We start from the raw sequence: 21,467 nt of genomic DNA, 5'->3' as shown, positions 1-21,467 counted from the left end.
GAGACCAGCAGAAATCAGGCTACCATTGGTGTGAAGTTCATTCAGAAAATTCTTTTTTCCAAAATAAGCAATTTCAATTGCAGCGATGACAATGTTTGCCCCGGTGTAATGGCTCAGGTAACCTGGAAAGAAAAATCACTACAGAACAGCTGCAATACTCTTTATGCAGGAAGGCACTTCCTGCAGAGAATTCACTCACACAGCAAGAGATCAAAACAGAGAGCACTATTACCTGGATGCACCCTACCTAAACACAAGCATCTATTTGAGATGTCTAAACAAGGAAAAAAAGTAGAGAAGTGAATCCAAGGCAACACCCAGGTCCTTACTCAGGAGACGGCAGGGAGCTGAGACAGCTCTTATCTCAGTATCTTGAATACAGCGCAAAGACCACATGCTTAGGTCTGTGGTTAGTGACTCACCTGCTTAAGTCATGCAATTAAGGTGAAACCTGAGATCTCTATGTAAAGATAAGTCTCTGGACTTTGCAGTTGTGGAGCATCTGCCTGACATCAGCCAATAGCTCTGAGCAGTTGTGCATCTCAACTGGCAGCAACTCCCAGGCTATAACCAGGGACGTTCCCAACACTGCTGTATCAGATGCATCAGTCTAGTTAAGAGAAATACAATGCACGTTGATCTGATGTTTTGCTAGCAGTAAACATACTTTGCTCAAATAAGAGTGAAATTAAGTGTTCATTTGCCAAAAAATCAAATGCTTTCTACTCTCTCTCAGCTGCAGTTCTGAGGTCAGCTGCATGTACACACATAGTAAGAGTTCCAGATGATCAGTGACTCTAAGCTGGTCCAGAATGCAAGAAAAGAGCTTGATGCTCCATTCACAGCAGTTAATAAGCACACTAAGGTCAGTGTGTGTCTGCATACCTGGGAGAATGACAGCATAATACTCTGAAAGAACAGAAGCCATACTTGGAAAGATGATCAGCATTTTCTACAACACAGCTGCAGCTCCAGCACAGCCTTCTAAGACTCTGTAGTCTCATTCAAGCAGAGCTCATCTCCATAAACCCCAAAAGGCCACTTTTCTGCTGCTAAGCTGGCAAGGACAGGAATGAAAACAGAAATACAACAAGGTATGCCCTTCCAGGGCCCCATTTATTGAATGAATACAAAAATAAGATCATGTAAATGTAGAGGCACAGTAATCTGCTCCACGGTGAAAAGATATCTTGAGTTAGCAGTGGACAGTGTTTACAATGCCTTGTAAACAGACCTCTTAACAAGCAAGAAGCGTACCGAAATATGACATTGGATTAGAAGTTCCCTGTTGCAGCAATACTTTGCACTTCTCACCTAGTGATGTCAGAGCATTTTGTAAGAGCTGGGAACATCCTTTGCTTTGTTTCCAGAGAAGAGCACATGAAGCCAATGAAACATGATGAACTTGCACTCTAACAGTGCAAAAAGCACCATGTTGTTTTCAGAGGATGCCGTCTTACCTCGTGATAGGTTAGTTTTGCAATGAAAAATAATGGCCAAAGCTACTGTGCATTATGGAAAAGTTTTAAGAATGACTATTTTTAAAGCGATCTCTTGCAGTTGAATAAAAAATATATATATATTTTCTTACTACAGTACATGGCATTTCTCCTAAATTGCACCAGAAGTAACTTTGGAAGCACTTTCAGTTTGTGTTATAGGCAAATGGGAAAGACAAAGCTGGGTAGGTTTTCAGTCTCCTTTCCATCTCCCTTTCCCATTACTTCATTCCCACCTTTTCACATCTCTGAGTCCACATACATTCCATTGATCAGGTAATCCACTTGTGTATAATCCTTCTTTTTATAACTTTCATAAGCCTGCATGAGAAAAAGAACTATAACAGTTATTAAAAAAAAGGTACCAAATAAAAGCACCGCAAGAAGCAAACTCTTATCCACCAAGTACTGAGTCAGAGGCTCAGCAGCGATGAGAAGATACTCATTGTTCGTGCCCTGAGTTTCTGCAGCGCTCAATGTTGTTGTACCAGGTGCGTTTGTTGGAGCTGCGGTTGTATGCTTAGTAGAGGGAACGTGAGATGTTGGCTTTATTACATGCTCAGTTGTAGCTTCTGATGTAGGGCCAATAGTCAAAACCGTGGCACCTTTGGTAGAACCCTGCAAAGAAGGTGATACACTCAAGGATGTTGGAGCTTTGCTTGTTTTTGGCAACATTACAGTTGTTGGCTTCACAGAACGTGGACTGACAGAGGGGGTGAGTGCAGCAGAGGTCTGGGCATCCTGCTGGGTGGAGGTGTTTAATGCTGGGCTTGATGTTTTCAGCCCAACTCCAACAGAAGTGAGGGTACTGGAGCGGGATGTGCTTGCCGGGTTAAACTGGTGTGTTACACTCATTTGAGTACCTGCTTTAGAAGTGGCAGCAAAGGGAGAAGTAGAAGTGGGAGAAGTAGACAGTACTGAACCAAAGCTATTATTTCCTACGTTTTCAGTGGTGATCAGAAGCTTGGTGACATTGCTGGAAGTGGAAGCAGTAACATTAGCAGGAGTGGGAGAAAAGACAGTGGATGATATGGCTGTAGTCTGGAGACTTCCAGAGGCATTGGAGGCTTCGGTAGTTGTTTCAGAAGTTGCAGTGAGGACAGTCATCGTTTTACCAGTCGCTATGACTGTGGTAGTGCTGGTGGTCACTGCAGTGGTGGTACCATCGCTTGCAGTTGTTGTTGCCCCTGTATTTTCTGAGTCAGCAACAAGCAAATGCCTCAAACGTATCCTGTAAGCCTGAGTGGCTGAAAAAAAACCATTTTCTCTGTTGCGCTGTTCAACCTGTGCATTTACTGTCCTCTCTTTTTCCTGTTGATAGCTTTCGTGGTGAAACAGGAGAGTTTCCCTTCCCCGGAAGAGGACTTCTTTAAAGAGAAAGAAACAATGAGTTCCCTAATAATAAAACTCTGAAGCCCAAATCTGACCTCACTCACGCATGCTTGAGGTGACTTCTGAGTGTTCTGCCTTGAAACTAAAACGTTACTAAGGCTGCCCTGATTAAATAAGCAGCCTGCTGCCTCTGGCACAAAAATTCCAGAATAAAAAGAAAACAACAATGCCAAAATACTTTCCCTTTCTCTTAAAAGAATACAAGTACAACTGTTATGCCATTATTTTCCAAAGGACAAAGTGTGGAATGCAAATGGCCTGAATGAATCATGCCTTTAAAATGGAGAGGCCAATAAAAGTTACCCAAAAGCACATCATGCACACAAAAGTGCCAGAGCTGTTACCGAACAAGTAAAACAATTCTTCCAGTTTACAGAACCATTATGCAGGTATTTCACAGCCCATCTCCTCCAGCTGAAAGCCAGGGATGGCCTAAATTTAAGGCAAAAGGATCGGATCGTGGATTTAGCAAGAGATTGAAGCATGTCATTACCTCCCAGCAGATCTCTGAGGTCTTGTTCTCCAGCATTCCGGCACACGCTCAGCCGGTCACACCGCAAGAGGACGCAGTGACTCTGGTAGGATACAGACCAGTTGCACTGATGGTTACCTAAAAACAGCAGGAGACAAGTAATTGGTCAGTAATCCTGGTAAGACACACAGAGAACCCTCAAAAGCCGTCAGGCCAGAACAGACTTCACTTTCAGTCAGATTCTTCAAAACCTTGCCTCGATCCCATTTAAATGCTAGTATTGTAGACATTAGATGGCTTAATGAAGAAAAAAAGCTGGTGCTGCTTTTGACATGGGTTTGGACCACAGATATCTTCAACAGGTCCCATTGTGACTTAGTTATGCTGTAATTCTATATTAATATCACTATACCACGTGGTTCATTTCAGGGAGTGGGAAATAGCATGTGTTGTAACAAGCGGCCACGGGAGAAGATAACAGAACACTCGGTATGTGATGAATCATGTACGAGTCCAACTGACCACCCATCAGCAGATTAAAGAAAACTTAAATGTACAGTAGTAGCAGTAGTTTGTTTCTGCCTTCTATTAGAAGTTTAAGAAAGGGCAAAGAACAGGCACATGTGGTACATATGGCTTTATTTAAAGTTCTTCTCTACCAGGAGAGTTACCTTCACTGAGAATATTAAGGATATCAGAGGCTTGAACTTTACATAATAAAACATTCAAGCTACCACTGTTACCAGAAGAGCTTGGAGAAAAATTATGAGCTTGAAGAAATCCCCCTACATGCAGCTGAATGTGCCATTTCCTAATCCCACCTTCTGTTCCTCTCTTGACAAGCTATGCTAGAAAAGACTCACAAACCACCTACAATTGTAAGTTGTGTCATTTCTTGCTTCTTGGGTAAACAAAAATCCATCACCATACTTGGCATTAGCCACACATCTAAGTCAGTTTACATCAGTTCAAATTAGTTCAGAAAAGGCTGGATGGGGTCAGCACTGTTACAGATCCTTGCCAAGAGCTGGAAAACTCTAGGTGTTAAAAGAAGGCATCCTTATGATGTTCCTATCAACCTGGATGTCAAACGTTCATTTACTGTCTCACCTCTACCACAGCATCACTGATTCTTTGTAGGCGCTGCAAGCTTTCACTCATGGCTAAATAACTCAGGGTCCTTAACAAGGACACCTCTCAAAGACTTGTCTAGAAGTCTTTATACTTCTAAAGGAGGCTTAAACATCTCAGAGGTAGACACCACAAGGCTCTCACCTTCCCTGGTCTTGTTTAATTCTGTTCTTGATAGCAGGATAATTAACAACTCATTTCTAAGGGGTCAAAAAAAAAAAACAACTATACAAATACCAGTGAGCAAAGACTACTCATTCCAATGCAGCTGTCTACTCTGTAGCACTGTTCACTTGCACACATCTGGCAGCATGGAATTACCCTTCAAGTCAAGTGACCTAACACCATTTGCACGCTACTACCACATACTAAGTGCACATGAATGCTGTTTCTTATGAAAGCTAGAAAGGCCATAGGAAATTATTGTTCTGGATTCAATTTAACCAGAGCTGTCAGAAATTATTTAGAAGTGAAGTACAGCACAAAGAAGTCATGCTTATAAATGCCTGTAAACAACTGGAGCTATTAAAAAAATAAAAGATTGTTATCAGGGGAACAGAAGAGACCTTTAGGGAAAGGAAAGCCCAGCTGGAATTCCTACCCAAAAACCAAGAACCTTACCTGAAGCAGCTGGGCCTTTACAAGCCTGCCTGCATTGCTCTTCAGTTGTCAGCCTGTTTATTTGCACTACATGCACTCCTCGGGCTTTCAGGACAGAAAATCTGCTTTCGCATATACAGAAGGAAACCAATAGGAAGAATACAATGGCAGTCCACATCTTCAGCGTTGGCCTTGCAGGCAGCTCTCTTTCCAGAAGCCTGCAGTACAGGAGAATGCTTTCTTATATCACTTTCAGATCAGCTGCTGTATCTCTGCAACAAAAGAAGAAGAAAATGGCTGATTTATATGAAAAGGTTGTGCTTGAAGTGTTTTACTAAACATGTTCCTAACAGCAGGAATGGGGGAAAAAAAAAGTGCAAAAGGCAAGTGGATATAATTGCACAACATAAAAGCAATGAAGCAGAGGCAGGAAAAGACTATTCCCAAGTTCTGTGTCTTTCTTTGGAAACAGCATTTTGCTCTCCCTTTCTTAGACTCCAGAGAACAACTCAATGCAAAAGCTAAAAGTATAAACTAAAGTTATACTTTATTCCTTTATTTTCCTTAACATTCAAAGGTGAAAAGGTTTAAAGGTGTAAAGGTTTTTAAGATATGAAATTTATCTTCTACAGCCAAGATCACCAACAAAGAGCAGGAAGAGCTTTGCTACATATTGCTCCGACTTCAGCTGGTAGAGTTTATCTGGCTGTTGTCAAATACCCATAGTGTACAGAGCCAAACTCAACGGCCATGGCAGCACAGAAGCGGTGCCTCTGGACTCTAGTCTGGAATCCTTCATCTGTCTCCATGCTCAGTAGAAATGCCTTCACCAACCTGAGCATACTGGTAATATAGGGATCTACAGATCTTGCATATACCCAGAACCCAGTGCTGCCTTAATGGCAAGTCAATCACAATCAATCATCAGGATTGGTTCCTTTCTGCTTTGATTTTCCTGCTGATGATGGTCAAATTCAACAGACCATGTTGACTTCTTCCCTAAGCAGCTTTTAAAGGCAACTCTCTTTCTCACTCCTGAAGCAAGCTTTAGTTTTCATCCCAAAGTTATGATAAGACACATCATGTGCTTCAAGAAGTGTCAAGATGCAACTCTGCCTGACGTCTCAGAGGTGTACATGACTACTGCATTTGAAGACGCAAACAGATCATAGCACAGAGAATGAGCCACAAGTGTGAATGGTATAAATAGCAGAGCAGACAGCATCCAACAGCCATCAGAGCAGAAAGCATCCAACAGCCATCAGCACCAGCCTGCAATCTTGATTCCCGCACACATGCAAGGTTTACCTTGAGCTCTGAACTCCGATCCCAGCCACATCTGGGTATTTAAGAATTTGCATTAGAGCCCTCTACCCCCCAGCCACAAAAACCCATGATAATATTTATTACTAACTCTAGTTTGTGACATTCTGATGTCTTAAGGAAATTTTCTGAGTTTTCTTCTAATTCCAGTTTCCAAAGTCCTGATCAGGGTAACAGGTTTAAACTCAAAACTATCCTGTCTGGAAATGGGTGAAGCCTCAACAGCTATTAGAGATTGTGCTGGGCTGCCACTAAGTCAGAGGTGGGAACGAATCCTGACTGCAAGTTGCAGTGTATCAAATCGAGTGTCCCTAGTTGCTCTGTAAGTTCTGTAAGTGCCACATGCTTCCCAATGCACCCTTCCTGCTTATCTCATATTTATCCCAGTTATAAAGAGCCTTTTCCAAGTAGGTTTCTCATTCCAGCCATAAGTTCATGCCTGGGTCTCCCCACTTGGCATTTGGAAGCATTTTAAGCCCTGGCAGGGAATGGCAGCTCACCAGCCCCATCTAGGCCTGCCAGCCAGCCCAGTTCTGTTGAGGGGAGACTTGTGCATTGCACAACCACAGCCCCGTGCAACAATCAAGGTGTTCAGAGCACTGTTTGTGCTGGAGGTGCTCAAGAAACATTTAGATGTGGTACTAAAGGACACGGTGGGGATGGGTTGGTGGCCAGACTCGGTGATCTTTGTGGTCATTTCCAGCCTTAATGATTCTATGACTCTAAACATGGCTGGTGCTCAGCAGTCATTGGACACGATGACCAAAAGGCTTTGGGAGAGCACCAATCACAGCACTAATGGGGGATTAAGAACAGATAGCATAGCATGGACATGCTTACATGGCACACACACAGCTCAGGAGGCGGTAAATATGGGTGGTGTGGTGGTGAGACTACACACAGATTAATCAAGCCTTCACACAATTCCATATGTCCATAGCAAGAGTCAGAATTACTTACAGATAGCTCTTCCAACTTAATCACCACCTTTTATAATTACAAGCAATAATAGGCTTTATTTCTCCCTTCCTCTCCTGCTTTTAACTTGTCCCATATGGTTCCATTTGTACTCTGCCCCCAAGAAACTTCACTGAGAACGTCCCAGAAGAGCACTTGCTAAAGCTTCCCCTCCCGACTCTATTGCTCCCCAGAAGAAACCATCCCCTGCTTTAGTCAGAAACAACAAAAATCAACACTAGTGCTTTCAAAAGCAACTTTGAGAAATCCAGGCACAATTCGTTCTTTGAGCACCACCTTCTCCACATGTAAAGAATCCCCCGAGGAAATTAAAAGTCAAACCAAACCACAAAAGACAGTGAAGGAATAAAATCTGAGGAAAAAAAAATACAAACAAAAAAGCAAAAAACAAACTTAGACTCTGAGAAGTGTAAAATTTACTTTTACCATCTGTGGCTACAAATCAACAGGGAACAAAACCAGAATAACTTTGAGTCAACAACTGAATGACTGATGGCTCTGCAATGTACACAGACATCCAGAGGGCACTGCCTGCTGCGTTTCAGAAGTGTGCCTCCATTCTTGCTAATTTCCCTGAACTCGAGCAAAGGAATCTACGATGGGGGGAGTGGAATAAATAAAATCAAAGTGTTATTTCAAACAGCATCCATTTGAATGAGGTGATGTTGCAAGAGCAGCCCCTGGAATATGAACTCTTGGCTCCACGCCCTCCCGGTCAGCCTCGGTTAAGCAGCTGCAAGGTACCTGCACTGCCTGAACACAGCATGGCAAAAGGAGTGAGGTACAATTAGACCAGTATGTGGAGGGAGGGAAAGAGTATGTTAGAGATCACAGGTGCAAAGTGAGCAAACAAAGCAAGTCATTTAGGGCAGCATGTGCTCTTTTGAGCTGTCAGAGTCAGCACATACTGCTCCAAAACTCATACTAACAAGTGTGCGTGGACTAGGCACGAAATAAGGTCAGAGAGCTGCACATAAATCATCTTCTGTTCCCCTGGAGCATCTCTGCCCGTTTCTGACAGAAGGTGCGAAGAAACTTTGAGGTTCAGCACAGATAAAGGTAGGAAGGTGCACAGCAGGTGGTTATAGCACAGAACCACTCCAAAGGAATCCAAAGAAAAGAACATGGCACACAGCCCCAGGGACTTTCTTCACTGCAAGAAAGGTATCCATGCAGTTCATGCTCCCGTGGGCCAGGCCAGAGCAGAAAGGAACTCAGCAAGGCTCCTCGTGCTGCAGGGAAATAACGCTACAGGATCCTGGTGTCCTCAGAACAACAACAACACAGAGAAAACAAGGGTGGAATGCACTCTATAAACAACGAGGCTATTTTTCGCATTAAGCTGAAAAGACATAAGGCCTGGCTTCAACTTGCTATTGTTGCTAAATATTCTGTGTGATGTCAGCTATCAGAACAAGTGTGTATTTCACATTTTTAGAAAACAGAATTAAACCAGGCTTTGCTAAGGAAAGATGTGCACATATTGTCCTGCAAATCAAGGCCAGAACACAGGAGGCAAAGAATCTGTGCTACAATCTTGAGAAGCATTTGGCTTTCCAAGCCTGTCCCTGAAGTGGCAACACATGGACAGGTCTGGGAACAGAAGGGGCAGCACCCAAGAAAACAAGGCAGATTTCTGAATCACAGCTGCACCAGTGGGTGAGAGGGAGAAATGAGGATAATAGCAGGGAACTGCTTATCCCAGCAAGAAAGCTTTACTTTGGTCGTGATTTGTATCTATAACAGTGTCTGTCACATACCAGGTTGAGGATGTGCAAGAAAACCACTTTGCTACTTTGCTAGAGGGAAAAAAAAAAAAAAAAAGCTAGTTAGATAGTTTTCAAATGATTTTAACTACATTATGTGAAGAACTTGCCCCAGAGCAAGTAAATACAGCTTGAAAGGCAAGTTCAACACCCCCATTAATATGTCCTCCCCAACATCTCCCACTGGGCACCACCCATGGCTAGCTGAGCACAGCCAGAGGAACTTGCATCACTTTCTGAACAGCAGCCTTGGAGTCATTAAGTTGCCTTAGTCCCTGAGTTAATGACAAATGACACAGCTGTTTCTACAAAATGTCCCCTGCTATAAACAACAAAGGACAAACCGATCAGACGTTGTGAAGCAGGAGTGCTGTGGATCATAGGGCAGAGAATATATTGCTGATGTCTAGGTAGGAGGTCATAAAATCATAGAAGGGTTTAGGTTGAAAGGGACCTTAAAGTTCCAGTCCCATGCCGTGGGTAGGGCTGCCCCCCACCAGATCAGGCTGCCAAAGGCCTCATCCAGCCCAGCCTTGAATGCCTCCAGGGATGGGCACTCACAACCTCTCTGGGCAACCAGGTCCCAGGTCTGAGCTCAATTCCTTTATTTCCAAGACATTTACACTGTGTGAAGCAGCCTACTTTCTTAGCAAAGCCAAGCTATTGCAGTCAAATGTCCACATGCAGTTCTAATGAAAACTCTCCCCATCACTTCCAGTATTACTAAAACGCTCCACTGGGAGGATGACTGAAGTGGGATGTGCAGAGATCTAGTACTCTCCGAGGGAATATTCAAGAAAGACACACCTAGAAGTCAGCCATGGATACACCAGCCAGGCTAGGCTGCTGCCTGACAAGCTGTATCTGATAACCACAGGGAGATGATGTGACCAGTAGGGCATTCAAGGCTTGTGCCCCCAGAGCGGCTCACACTTTCTAGTAGCTCAGCATAAGGACAGGGATGTACAAAACCCACTCGTTTTCTACAAGCACTGCCTAGAATGTTTAACAGCATTAAGTAATTACAACCACAGAAATGTTCTCGGGTGAACATCTCCCTGTTCAGAGTCAGACCCTTTCACAAAGAGAAGCACCATCTGCTGCTGCACAAGGATGCAAGCTGCATGTGCTCTGAAATAAGATGTCGGTGCAAGTCAGGAAGGAATATAAATGACGTTCTTCTCCTATCACGCAGCTTCTTCAGAATGTAACAGTGCACAGCTGCCCATGTATTACAGAGAAACTGGCACTCCTCCACATCAGCAGGCATTCCTCACTGCAGCAGGAAGAACAGAACACAGCGTTAGATGGACACCACTGTGGTCTGCCACTGCCTCTGCTGAGATTTCTCCCTACCTATGTCCATAAGAAAGACAAAACCAATCCTACAAAGCCAGAGCCCACAGAAACTCCACCATGCTAGATTCTTAAGGGCAGCCTCCGGTGAAGCTGCTTGAACTGCTGCAGGCTCTAAAGCCTGCTGTGGAAATGGTGACCTTCAAAAGAAGTCTGCACCTGCTGCAGCAAGCACGTGTCCAGCTGCCACCTATGACTACTGCAAGAAAATCCATTCTGCTGCTTGTAAATGGCCAAACAGTTAATGTGATCAGAACTTCCAAAATACTCTGCATAATTGGAACAAACACTTCAAAGACTCTTCAAAAGGCGGTGGGAGTTCCAAGTTTGGCAGAGAAGCTCTGTGATCACACGGAGACTTGGCTGACACACACACATTCCCCATGTAGAAAGCACTTCAGTCTCCATGCTGACCAACGTATGACACATGAAACAGGGCCAAGGCCGTGCTCTGCAAAGCTCTCCGGTAATAGCAACGGGGAAAAGAAGCAGGGGTTGGACTAGATTATGCCCAGAAATCCCCTCTAACCCTTCTGTGCTCCAGCAAAAATAAATGTGAAGCTATTTCCATGCAATAGATGGATTAATTGCAGGATCTGAATGGCAGACTTAATTCCCATAGATGATGCACTGCACCCTTTAGGCTCTAGATTTTCAGCAACTCGCTCAATCTTTCTTTCCCTACAGAGAATCCAGAGAGGAAGGAGGTTTTAGCAGTTAGAACCCATGTCTGGCAGCTGACAAAACCAAAGCTCAGGTTCTTTCTCCACCTCCTGCTTCCTGTGGGAGCCATGCTGTGCTACTCACTCACAGTCTGTGGCAGATAAAGCAGCAGTGGTTTTTGTGGTTGGCTTTGTCTTGTTTGGTTTTGTTTTGAATGTTTATCAGCTTTATCCACCTCCTACGTCAAAGAACACCTCAGCTCCCATCTCCCCTCCCCACTTCCATCACCGAGCATGAGGCAGTTTGCACAGTTCTTACTTAACTAATGAGGACGATGCATGCTGGCACTACTGAGGCTTCATTCCTAACACACATCAAGCCTTGCCTCCAACAAAAACAAAAGTCAAAGCCTAAGACACAAGAAGCCCTCCCATCACCACTCATTGTCCTTCCTCACCCACGCTCACCCCCTTGTTCTGTACTTCACATGGTGAGAACTACTGCTCCACAGGGCTTCTCCTGTGAAAAATGACTGGACAGCTGTTTCACTTGTGAAAATGCAGCTTGTTTCAGAATACTTGAAACAATCCCATTTTCATACAAAGAGAAATGAACTGCCAAAGGGTAACCGTATAAAGCTGGGAACCGACAATAAATCTGTCAACACAAATTCTTCCAAGCAATGAAAATGTGCAGTACAACAGAAGTGCAACCTCGCCTGTTCTGACCTACACCCAAAATGATACTGAATGTTCAGGTTCACTGTTATCTCACAGGAACAGGAGATCATCACAGGGCATTTGACCCCACGTGTTTCTAATTAAACTGCTTTCAGCAGTTGCCCCCAGAGAAACCACCCCAGCAGGCCCTCACTGAAACAGAAAAGCTCCATCTAGAACATACGGTTCTTCAGGTTACGCTTAGTTTCACTCCTCCAGATGTTGTGAACTGTAAAAGCAGCCAACAGACTGAACCCCTTCACAAAACTTGGCCATTGGTTTTATGCCAAAGGTATTCTGATCCTGTAACACGGGGAATATTGGACTAGAAATACCAAAAGAATAACAAGAACAGCCCACTTTGGTCAGCATACACTAATTATCTGAGACAAGAGACTGAGGTAGGCTGACCAAGCATGGACAGCAAAAACAGAAATAAGGACATAAGTGTGAAAGTCACACTACAAGTAGAATCTCAGAATCACCTGAGGTGCAAAGTACCTTTAAAGGTCACTTAGCCCATCTCCCCTCCAATAAACAGACACACCTACAGCTAGATCAAGTAGGAACTCTTATCACTTTTGTCAATATGCTGCATGTTGTTCAGAAGAATTCAGCTCCAGCCTAATAAAATACTAACCTGTCTAATTTCATCTGTAATGGCTCAAGGCCATTACAAGTCAAAAATCAACAAGTGGAACAGGCTGCGACTGAATGAAATCAAACATATAGTAAGTGGCATGCTAAGAATTAAATAATTTGCATTTGAATTAACATGTACCTCCTGCCTACTAAATGCCACCTTTGCTCCAAACCCAGTTTGCTGCTGAAGTCTCTGCAAACCTGGAATAAGAAGAGGCTATAATTGCTGATAAATGAGGACAGAGGCAGTCAACATTGAGGAACAACCCTTCTTCTCAAAGCAAGTTTAGGAGCCTCAAAACTACACGTCAGACAAACTCACGGGCTGGAAAGACTCACCAGCTGGCTGCCATGGCCTCCACCCACAAGTCTACCCCTTGGCAGCTCTTGTTCCCATTACAGATTGTTCAGCCATGCACAACACAGCAGTGAGCTGCAACAGGGAGCTGCACCAGTTGAGGGCCAGGTACACAAGGTGAACTGGCACCAATTCAGATGTCCTTGATTCAGTAAAATGCAGCTAGTGGTAAAGCTTCTGTAATTCTAAAGCTTGCATTTTTACAAACAAAAGCCAGCTCTGAGGCCAGCGTGTAGACCAAGGTCAAACTCTGCACTACAGAGCGGTAGACTGAATGCTGAAGCACCTCTTTAAAAGCTGCACTTTGGCCTTTCACAGAAATCTGCCTTTGGATTTACACGGCAGCAGCCAACAGAGCAAATCCCAACCTACCAAGGACGAAGTCCTACTAAACCTATCACAGTACCAGAAAAAGGTGCATTTTACTTCAGTGCAGAATAGACAGGACATGCTCCACTTTACTGTTTACACTCAGTTCTAACATCTTTGCTCATTCAGCATCTTCACCTTAACCTTGTTATCAGGGTGGCAGAATAGGTAAGGAAATACATAAACACGGTAAATCTGCCTGTGGGTTCTCTGTTGTCTCACGCATGTAATCTAATGAAATACTAAAACAACTTTGTGCGTGAATTTTATTTACAAATTCTCTTCTATATCCAGTCACCCTTTATTAAGATTAATCACTGCTATAGGAAACCCAGCATTACAGCCCTCCGTTCATTGGATGACACCATGTGTTCATTGGATATGTTCAGTGGTAGCAACTGTAAACGTGAATGCTTGAGTGCACTGTGGGATAAACCTAATGGATCATAATTGTGGAGCGGGTATTTTAAAGCTGGAAGGAACCTCTGATAACAATACATTTCTACAAATCAATGGGTTTACTCCAAGACATGTAATAAACTAAGAGCTCATTTAACAGAATGGTTTGCAGTTCCCAGTCAACCCCCAGGGGACCATTTGCCTACTCCACTTTGCATTACATCTGCTTCCAGTTTCAGAGGGGTCAAAGACCAAGTGTAGAACATAGCAGAAAGAATGATGTGCTAATAGCACCAAGACCTACAACAGCAAGGCAGAGGAAGAACGGCCCCCCTCCCACCAGCACTTTCTGTTTCCATTTTATTCCAAAACTCTCATTCAGATATTCCTTATGAAGATGGGTCATCAGTACAGGAAATATGCTTCTGTTACAGCTGAATGTTCACTGAATAGACTCCATTGCATCCTGCTCAGGAGCAACTGTAAGCATGCATGCTTTGGGTGCAGCATGGTATATACCTAACAGGTGTTGTACACAAGGTACTTATACCACCAGTGACAGCACTTATCACTTTCAGGGACAATTTATCAAAGCAGCAGACACAGAAATTCCAATCCAGCTTCTGGATATAACAAGATATTTCTGAGTTCAAGAAATCCCCATTCCCTTTGCAACAGACAGAAGAACAAGTGAGAAACTACAAATACACCCGATCCAGTCAAAAGCTGCTCTCTAAAATAGAAATTAACTCAGTGCCATGCAGCCCTACTTCCATCTGGCAGCAAAGCCATCTGTGTTACAGATCCATGCAGGCAACACGCTTCTTTAAAATTCAAGCAGCAAGTGACCCTAAAGAAAGTTATCAGCTGCTCCCACGCCAGCTACCTGCCTTCAGCACCAGTTCTTCAAACATACCAAGTTAAACAAATAACTTTCTGCATGAGAGTAAGTCTAGCAGAACCAATGGAACTTGTGACCTACATAAAACAAAGTCACACAACCGCTGGCAGGCTTGTGATATTGCACTTCCATATCAATATGCATGCTGCTTTACTGCAAAGGACTGGTTTGCTCCTTTAAACAAAACTCAAGTCAACATTTTCTCCTTCATCAGGGATGGAGCTGCTTGCAGTTCAACACAGTGGGCACCACCAGTCCACATGGATCCCTGCTGGCCTACAAAGCTGCCCAAGGGATCAACGTGCCACCCTGCCAATAACTCAATATAAACCATTCCAGACAAGTTCTCCTACAGGGTTCACTGCCCAAAATACCCTCACCTGAGACATGTATACTCCAGAAATTGGCAAAAGTGTGATTTCAACCACAGCACATGCCTCATCCAACAGTCTGGCATCTCAGAGATGGTCACCACAGCCAGAATACAGCGAGCTTGCCTTATCTGTGTGGCAAATACAAACTGTAGGCCGCTCGCTAAAAGCACTGTCGTACACCAGAAAGACCAGAAAGATGAAAAGCAACACCCAAAAAGTAATTACATGTGGCTTCGAGGCTTCAGGAAGAGTTAGCACAGCTTTTGTAACAGGAAATTGTCTTTCGTATCCGAGAAATCTCGGAAGCTATTCATTACATGTGAACTAAAAGAAATGTAAGATGTTCCAGAGGAGAAAGGCCAGGAAAGCACATTGCTCCTTTATTAAGCTTCTTCAGGTCAAAGAATGACAGAAACCCAGATAAAGATTCAGAGAAGCTACTGAGAGATCCCAGAGACAACATCATTGTCCCAGATCAGCTGAGAACCTGTTTCAGAAACAAAAGGATATGAAGAGGAACTGGTCAGGGTTCCCCCACCCTGTTTCACTGCAGAAAACATACCGAAGGTAGAAACCACACAAACACTTGTAACTGTGACTTGCTGTCAAGAGTTCTCAGGCCTTCAGGGGAGCAAAAGCCATTAAAAGTCAGCATAGTGAATGGCTACAGCTGAAAGCACAGGGGGAAAAAAAAGTGTAAAATATGATTGTATGCAACCACTCCCCTGAGACTGTCAAAGCATCTTCCCACAGAGATGGTAGAGCACAGAGGTTTATCCTGCTATTTAATACAGAGAAGCCAAACAAAGAAAGATAGAGAAGACGACTGGACTAAAGAACATGCTTAATCCTATTAAATTTAATGAGATTTCAGCCTGGTCTTCACATTCAAGTTGTATTCGGAGTTTAAGTAAGTGGATTTAAAGCCAGATTTATTTAAAGTAGTGCAAATCCTCCCCATGCCCAGGAAATATAAATTTAACACAAATATACACACAGAATTCAATGAGAACATTCATCCGTTCCACCAAATTACAGTCCTCTAACTTCTATTATTCTTATTTCAAGCCAGTTTTAAACCCTTGCATCTTCTCTGTCTGAAGTGTGTGCTGAAGATTCTCTGCCCAAGCAGTTCTCCATGCTGAGCACCATCTCCCCAGTGCTTCAGGAAGGCAATCCCACTGCCTTCCTTCCCCAGTTCTCCACCGGTACAAGGATGCTTCTCCCATATACACAGCAATCTAAAGGACTCAGCAAGGCCTGTCATGCTGATGACTCACTCCACTGCGCATCCACCTTACAGGCAAAGGAAGAGGGCTGTCCTTAGAAGAAGCAGTGATGGTTGTGAAGAGGGCTCAGAGAAGAAGAAATATGGCATTTGTACACAAATAACCTGCCCTTTTAAGGTGACCCAACAGTCCCACCCAGTGATGCTCAGCAGCAGCTGTGTCAGTGCAACAACACCTCCACTTCTCTGCACCAGAAGTCAAAATCAGATCATGGAGGCAAAGCCCACAGCAGCAGAGAAAAGCAAAGCTGTCAAAGTTAGTAGAATGCTGCCAGGGCTTCTGGCACCTACAATGCTTGAATTAAAAACGGACCTGAGGAGGCCTCATTGCAGGGATACCCAGGGTAACACCAGAGCAGAGCCATCAGCTTCCACCCTCACCCTGAATCACACACCCCTACAGCAGGGACTCCACTGGAAGGAGACAGTGCTTGACCCAGAAGGGAACACTGCTGCAGGTAATACAGTACGCCACCTGGGAGGCAGCCTTCTTGGGGCACCAGCAGCCAAGAGCTGTAGGAGCTGTGAGTGACATTTGCACAGCACACAGCTAACTCCTGCCAGCGTTCATTTCCAACATCGCTATCACGCCATAGTGCCAGCAGCTTCCTTACACCCCAGCTGTCAAACTCACAAGCTTCACTAATTCTTCCAAATCTCATTCACAGAACGGGAATGGCAAACTCTGTCCAAAGCAACATGACTGATAGGAGGAAAAAAAAGCACAGAGTGCTTGCTAATTCCACGCGGTTCAGAACAGAACTCAAGGAATTTCACACAGTTAACCTCGGAAGGCTTCTTGGCTTTCCAGCCAACAGACCCAACTGCCCTTTGAGAGCCATCCTCAACCTGAACGTGCAGGGTATCTCAGTAGCAGGGTGGCTATCATGAATCAGAATGAGCTGAGACCTCTCCAAGCTAAGAACACACAACCTGGCTTCCAGCTCAGCACAAGCCATAACATTCCATCCAGCAATCACTGTGCAGAGCACGGGTTCTCTCATCTGCCACAGAAATGAACTTTGTGCCAGGTACATGTTAATGGGATGAACATCCCCTACAAAAAGTCACCTGGCCTAGATGGAAGCCCTTCAAATGGCAGGCAGTCAGCTGGCATGGGCTGCCATCATTCTGCACAACAGCTGGAGCAACTCACTGCAGCTGAGGATCTGCATAGGAAGGAGGAAGCAGTGGGTTCTTCAGCTTTCCCATTGCGTAATTGCTCTTAATGTTAGGAGTTTCTAACAAACCTCAAGTAACAGCCCAAGGGAAAGGATGAACTAAAACAGTGCATTGGCCGAACACAACCATGACAGCAGACTTCCAACCCGGTAACAGGTCAGAGCAGAAGAGCCGCAGCACACCTGTAAAGGGAACACCAAACACTTTAACACCAAGCACAGCACTGCCCCAAGCCCACAACACGCACACCAACCAGGATGAAGCAGCCTCTGCCACGCACCTGCTTCTCTGGTGTGTGAGCACACAGCTTCGTTCACAGGTTCATTCCTCCTACTTCCACGCTCCCCATCATTTCTTGCTTTAAAAACACTGGCAGGAACTCTAGTTGGGCTTGCTTTATAAAGCTTTCCATTTATGAAACTGGTTCAAGCGTGAATGACAGCACACAGTACATGTGTTCACTTAATGCTACACACCGGAGCACACGGAGATGTCAGCAGGACTGTGTACTAAAAGAGAATGTTTCCTGTGGGCTTTCCAGAGACAAAAAGAAGCAAAAACCTACCCCCAAACCAATCCATTCTTCAGGGTTTCATCAGGCAAAGTTCTGGACACTTCCTGCACATGCTGCCTAAAACAAATATCTCCATTCACTAACATCCCTGCAACGTTTTTTCCCCTTAAAAACTTAGTCACCCACTGCTGGAAATGACAGCTATTGCATTTAAAAGGGCACCTGCCCTATAATCTAGGCTATGCAGTGAGAGATTTTAAAACACATTATCAGGCCTTCAGCATGGACAGTTTTCATCAGTGAAGCTTGAAATTTCACTTGCTAATTTACTTTTATCGCCTTTGAAAAGTCTGCACCAGGAGACTTCATTTGGAAGGCTGAGGGTTGCACGGAGGTTCCAATTAGAATTTCATTAGCAGATAACCAGATGCAAAGCGCGCTTTCTGGCAGATGGTTTCACAAATCCAGCAGGGAATTTACAACTAAAACAAACACCAAAGATGCCTGCACCTACAAGTTAAGGGCCACGCAGTCCAAACTTTTTCCCCAGGAAAATACAAAAAGGATCTGTGCCTATAAATGCATACGATGCATTTCAACAATAACCAAGCAGGAGATGCACATAGCAAGCGCTCTGATCTACTTTAGACATGCAAGCTAATAAGAATGGAATGACCCCCTTCTAAACCACCCATTATTATGTAATGGGCTGAACTAATATATCTATAGCGGATGATCATGATAAATGAATGAGATTAATACAGAAATACACACACTTTTGAGAGAGGCACCACATCAACACAGATCTTACAGACACACTGTCAGCCAGCCACGAGGCTGTGAGGTCTAAAGGGCGCAGGGTGCTCGCTATCAGGGAGTTCACCCAGCACAACAAGTCTGCAGATTAGCTCAGGCAGGGAGGGTTGGCAGTTCTGTGCTGTGCCTTCGATAAGCAGCCAAATAACATGGCTAGTTGGGAAAGAGTGCTGCTGTTTGACCAAGGGATTGGGCCAGCCAATGCATGGGCATCTACACACCCTATACAAAAGCACACTGAAACAAGATTTGACTTGACCAATCCTACAATACAAAGTTTGGGAGACCGCAGAGAAGGGCTTGGGGATGCCCTGACCCCAGCCCCCAGGATTCTGCACTGGGAGCTCAGAGCCTCCTGCCTGCACCACAGCAATGCCCAGGGGACAGCTAAGTATGCTGAGAACCTTCCTCTAAGGTATGAAGAGATACGAGATTCCATTACAACGCCGAAGTGGTGCACCACTTACAAAGGTGATCTCAGCTCCACGCAGCCGACGTTATTTATTCAAGCGGGAGTTGTCTGGGCACATCTCTCCAACCTCCAGTAAGGACCACTGCCACCACAGCTCAGGGATGGTCTAGGGGGCAACCAGAGGAACCGCTGGGTAGTGCTTGAGAGTCACACGGGACTAACGTCTGGATGTTGTGTTGATGAGTATGATTTAGCCGGGAAGTGTTGGGAATGGTTGGACTAGATGATCCTGTAGGTCTTTTCCAACCTTGATAATTCTGTGATTCTGTAAGAGATGCTACCAAGAAAGCACCCCCGTTCCCGAGCTCCCCCAGCACACAGTAAGGTCTGTGCGCCAGGTCCCAGCGCACCAACCCACGGCAGCAGCCCGCTAGCCGAGCACAGAGGCCGGAGTTCTCTCGCAGCCCTCCACGCACGCAGGGCCGCATCTCCCCCGATCACCCCAGCAGTTCCCCGCTCCCCACGCACGTCGCGTCACCTCCAGCCCCGCACGACGCGCACCCATCGCTCCCCAGCGTTCCCTCAGGCCCAAGAGCCCCGCATCGGACCGGAATTAAAACTCACCCCGGCGGAGGCGGCCACATACCCGGCACCAGCGCAGCCCCCGGGGGAAGGAGCACAGCCCCGCACCGCTGCGCCCCGCCACATGCCTCGGCCGCGCCCCGCCCCGCCACCGCATCTACCCCCGCCCCTCTCCTCTTCCCATTAGCCCGCAGGACTTAAGCCCCGCTCCAAACCCGGCAATACCACGCCCCTTCTTCAAGCCACGACGCCCTCCGGCCGCCTACGGAAGTTACGTAGGGAGGGGCGTAGCGGGTGACCGGGATTGCCGGCTGTCAGGCGGTGTGTGAGCTGCATTGCAGCCGGCACCGTGACATAAGTAAATAAATTATAAGTAAATAAGTTATCCAGAAACTTATTTAGCCTGCTGTCATTCTGTATTTTTCCCTATAACCATGTTCGCACTGAGGACATGCCTCTGCCAACTCTCAGGCAGCAATTAGGGAAGAGACTGGCTAGAACTGTTGACAATATGTTTGCAGAGTTCTAAATACCATTGAATACGATCTGTAAATATTTACGCTTTGAGGAAGAGATTTGCTCTTTGCATAGTTTTCATGTTAGCATCTGCTAGGCTGAGTAAATGACTAATGAAAATCACATAGTGAGGGGAGGAATAAAAAGCCCATAGGGAACTTACTCCCAGGAAGGGAGTAAACTCTTGGAAAGGGCTGACAAGAGCAGGACATGGGGAAATGGTTTTAAGTTAAAAGAGGGAAGATTTAGGTTGGATGTTAGGGGGAAGTTCTTTACTAGGAGAGTGGTGAGGCCCTGGAACAGGCTGCCCAGGGAGGTTGTGGATGCCCCGTCCTTGGAGGTGTTCAAGACCAGGTTGGTCGGGGCCCTGGGCAACCTGATCTAGTAAATGTGTGTGTTTGGTGGCCCTGCCAGGCAGGGGAGTTGGAACTACATGATCCTTGAGGTCCCTTTCAACCCGGGTCATTCTGTGATTCTGTGATGCTTTGGAGTTCCTTTCTGGTCTTACATCCTGCACTGCCCTGATTTCAGTCCCACCAGATTGTGAGTCTTGCCAGCTCTTGCAGTTGGGGCTTTTCAGAACCTGGCTTCCTCAATCAAGATGAATGAGAATCTTGACTGTCATTTCAAACTGGATTTGGTGTTTGCAGGGCAATGTGAAAATATGTCCCTACAAGTGGAAATGCAGATAAGCAAATTGCAGTTTTAGTGAGCTAACCCCCTCCTATCCGAGCATAGGGGTTTCCATTCACTGCAAGCAATTACCTAATAGTCAAATTCCGTAATTAAAATTCTATAATTAAAATTCCAAATACTCTTTATAAACTTATTTGAAAGCCAAGATTCTCATGTAGTACCATGTTCGTAGCAATGTTAACCTAATTAAAGAATTGGTCACAGTGACAGAACACCCAAATGATTGCATTTTGAGCTATTATGAAGAATTAAATACGTGCAAACAGCTAAAAAAGATCAGCTCTGTGCATTCACTGAACTATGGATATAACATTACTCACAAGCCATCAGGATGCTCCAGTTATGTTCAAACTCTGTTGTCCCACTGGCATCACGTTGCTGCAGCTTCATCATGAAAAATGGATCTCGTGCTCTGCCACAAGTCCTGCCTTCCTGAAGCCATGGCAATCCCTGAAGCACAAGTGAAAGCCTGCATTAACTCCTCACAGATCAGAAGCAGCATGGAAGATAGTTCTAGCA

General features: G+C 45.0%; 1 protein-coding gene across 12 annotated transcripts; it reads right to left on the bottom strand.

The window, feature by feature from the left end:
• Window positions 1–1,085: 1,085 nt before the first annotated feature.
• Window positions 1,086–21,393, bottom strand: C5H11orf24 (chromosome 5 C11orf24 homolog). 12 transcript variants are annotated; one of them, XM_085548370.1, is made up of 6 exons: window positions 19,779–19,867; window positions 19,210–19,320; window positions 17,978–18,043; window positions 5,116–5,366; window positions 3,385–3,501; window positions 1,086–2,866 (listed from the first exon to the last, which is right to left on the bottom strand). In XM_085548370.1, exons 4-6 carry the CDS (start codon window positions 5,270–5,272, stop codon window positions 1,740–1,742), a joined length of 1,401 nt encoding a protein of 466 aa, XP_085404496.1. In that variant the 5' UTR covers window positions 5,273–5,366; window positions 17,978–18,043; window positions 19,210–19,320; window positions 19,779–19,867; the 3' UTR covers window positions 1,086–1,739. The 12 variants fall into 12 exon arrangements, with proteins under 12 accessions (XP_085404496.1, XP_085404495.1, XP_085404494.1 ...); XM_085548369.1 differs by lacking the exon at window positions 17,978–18,043 and having other exon boundaries at window positions 19,210–19,491; XM_085548368.1 differs by lacking the exon at window positions 17,978–18,043 and having other exon boundaries at window positions 19,210–19,479.
• Window positions 21,394–21,467: the final 74 nt, after the last annotated feature.

Source organism: Coturnix japonica, chromosome 5, assembly GCF_054131305.1.
Source record: "Coturnix japonica strain WE chromosome 5, WE-NBRP24, whole genome shotgun sequence".
Taxonomy (NCBI): Eukaryota; Metazoa; Chordata; class Aves; order Galliformes; family Phasianidae; genus Coturnix; species Coturnix japonica.
This window is presented reverse-complemented; position numbering and strand designations above follow the sequence as displayed.

What these genes read in the sequence shown, in the direction of transcription:
- C5H11orf24 (XM_032445004.2), bottom strand. Translation starts at nt 5,272, where the DNA reads ATGTGGACTGCCATTGTATTCTTCCTATTGGTTTCCTTCTGTATATGC. An exon ending in TAAAGGCCCAGCTGCTTCAG is followed by an intron (nt 3,502 to 5,115) that starts GTAAGGTTCTTG and finishes TGCTGTTTTTAG; the next exon opens with GTAACCATCAGTGCAACTGG. An exon ending in CCTCAGAGATCTGCTGGGAG is followed by an intron (nt 2,867 to 3,384) that starts GTAATGACATGC and finishes TTCTCTTTAAAG; the next exon opens with AAGTCCTCTTCCGGGGAAGG.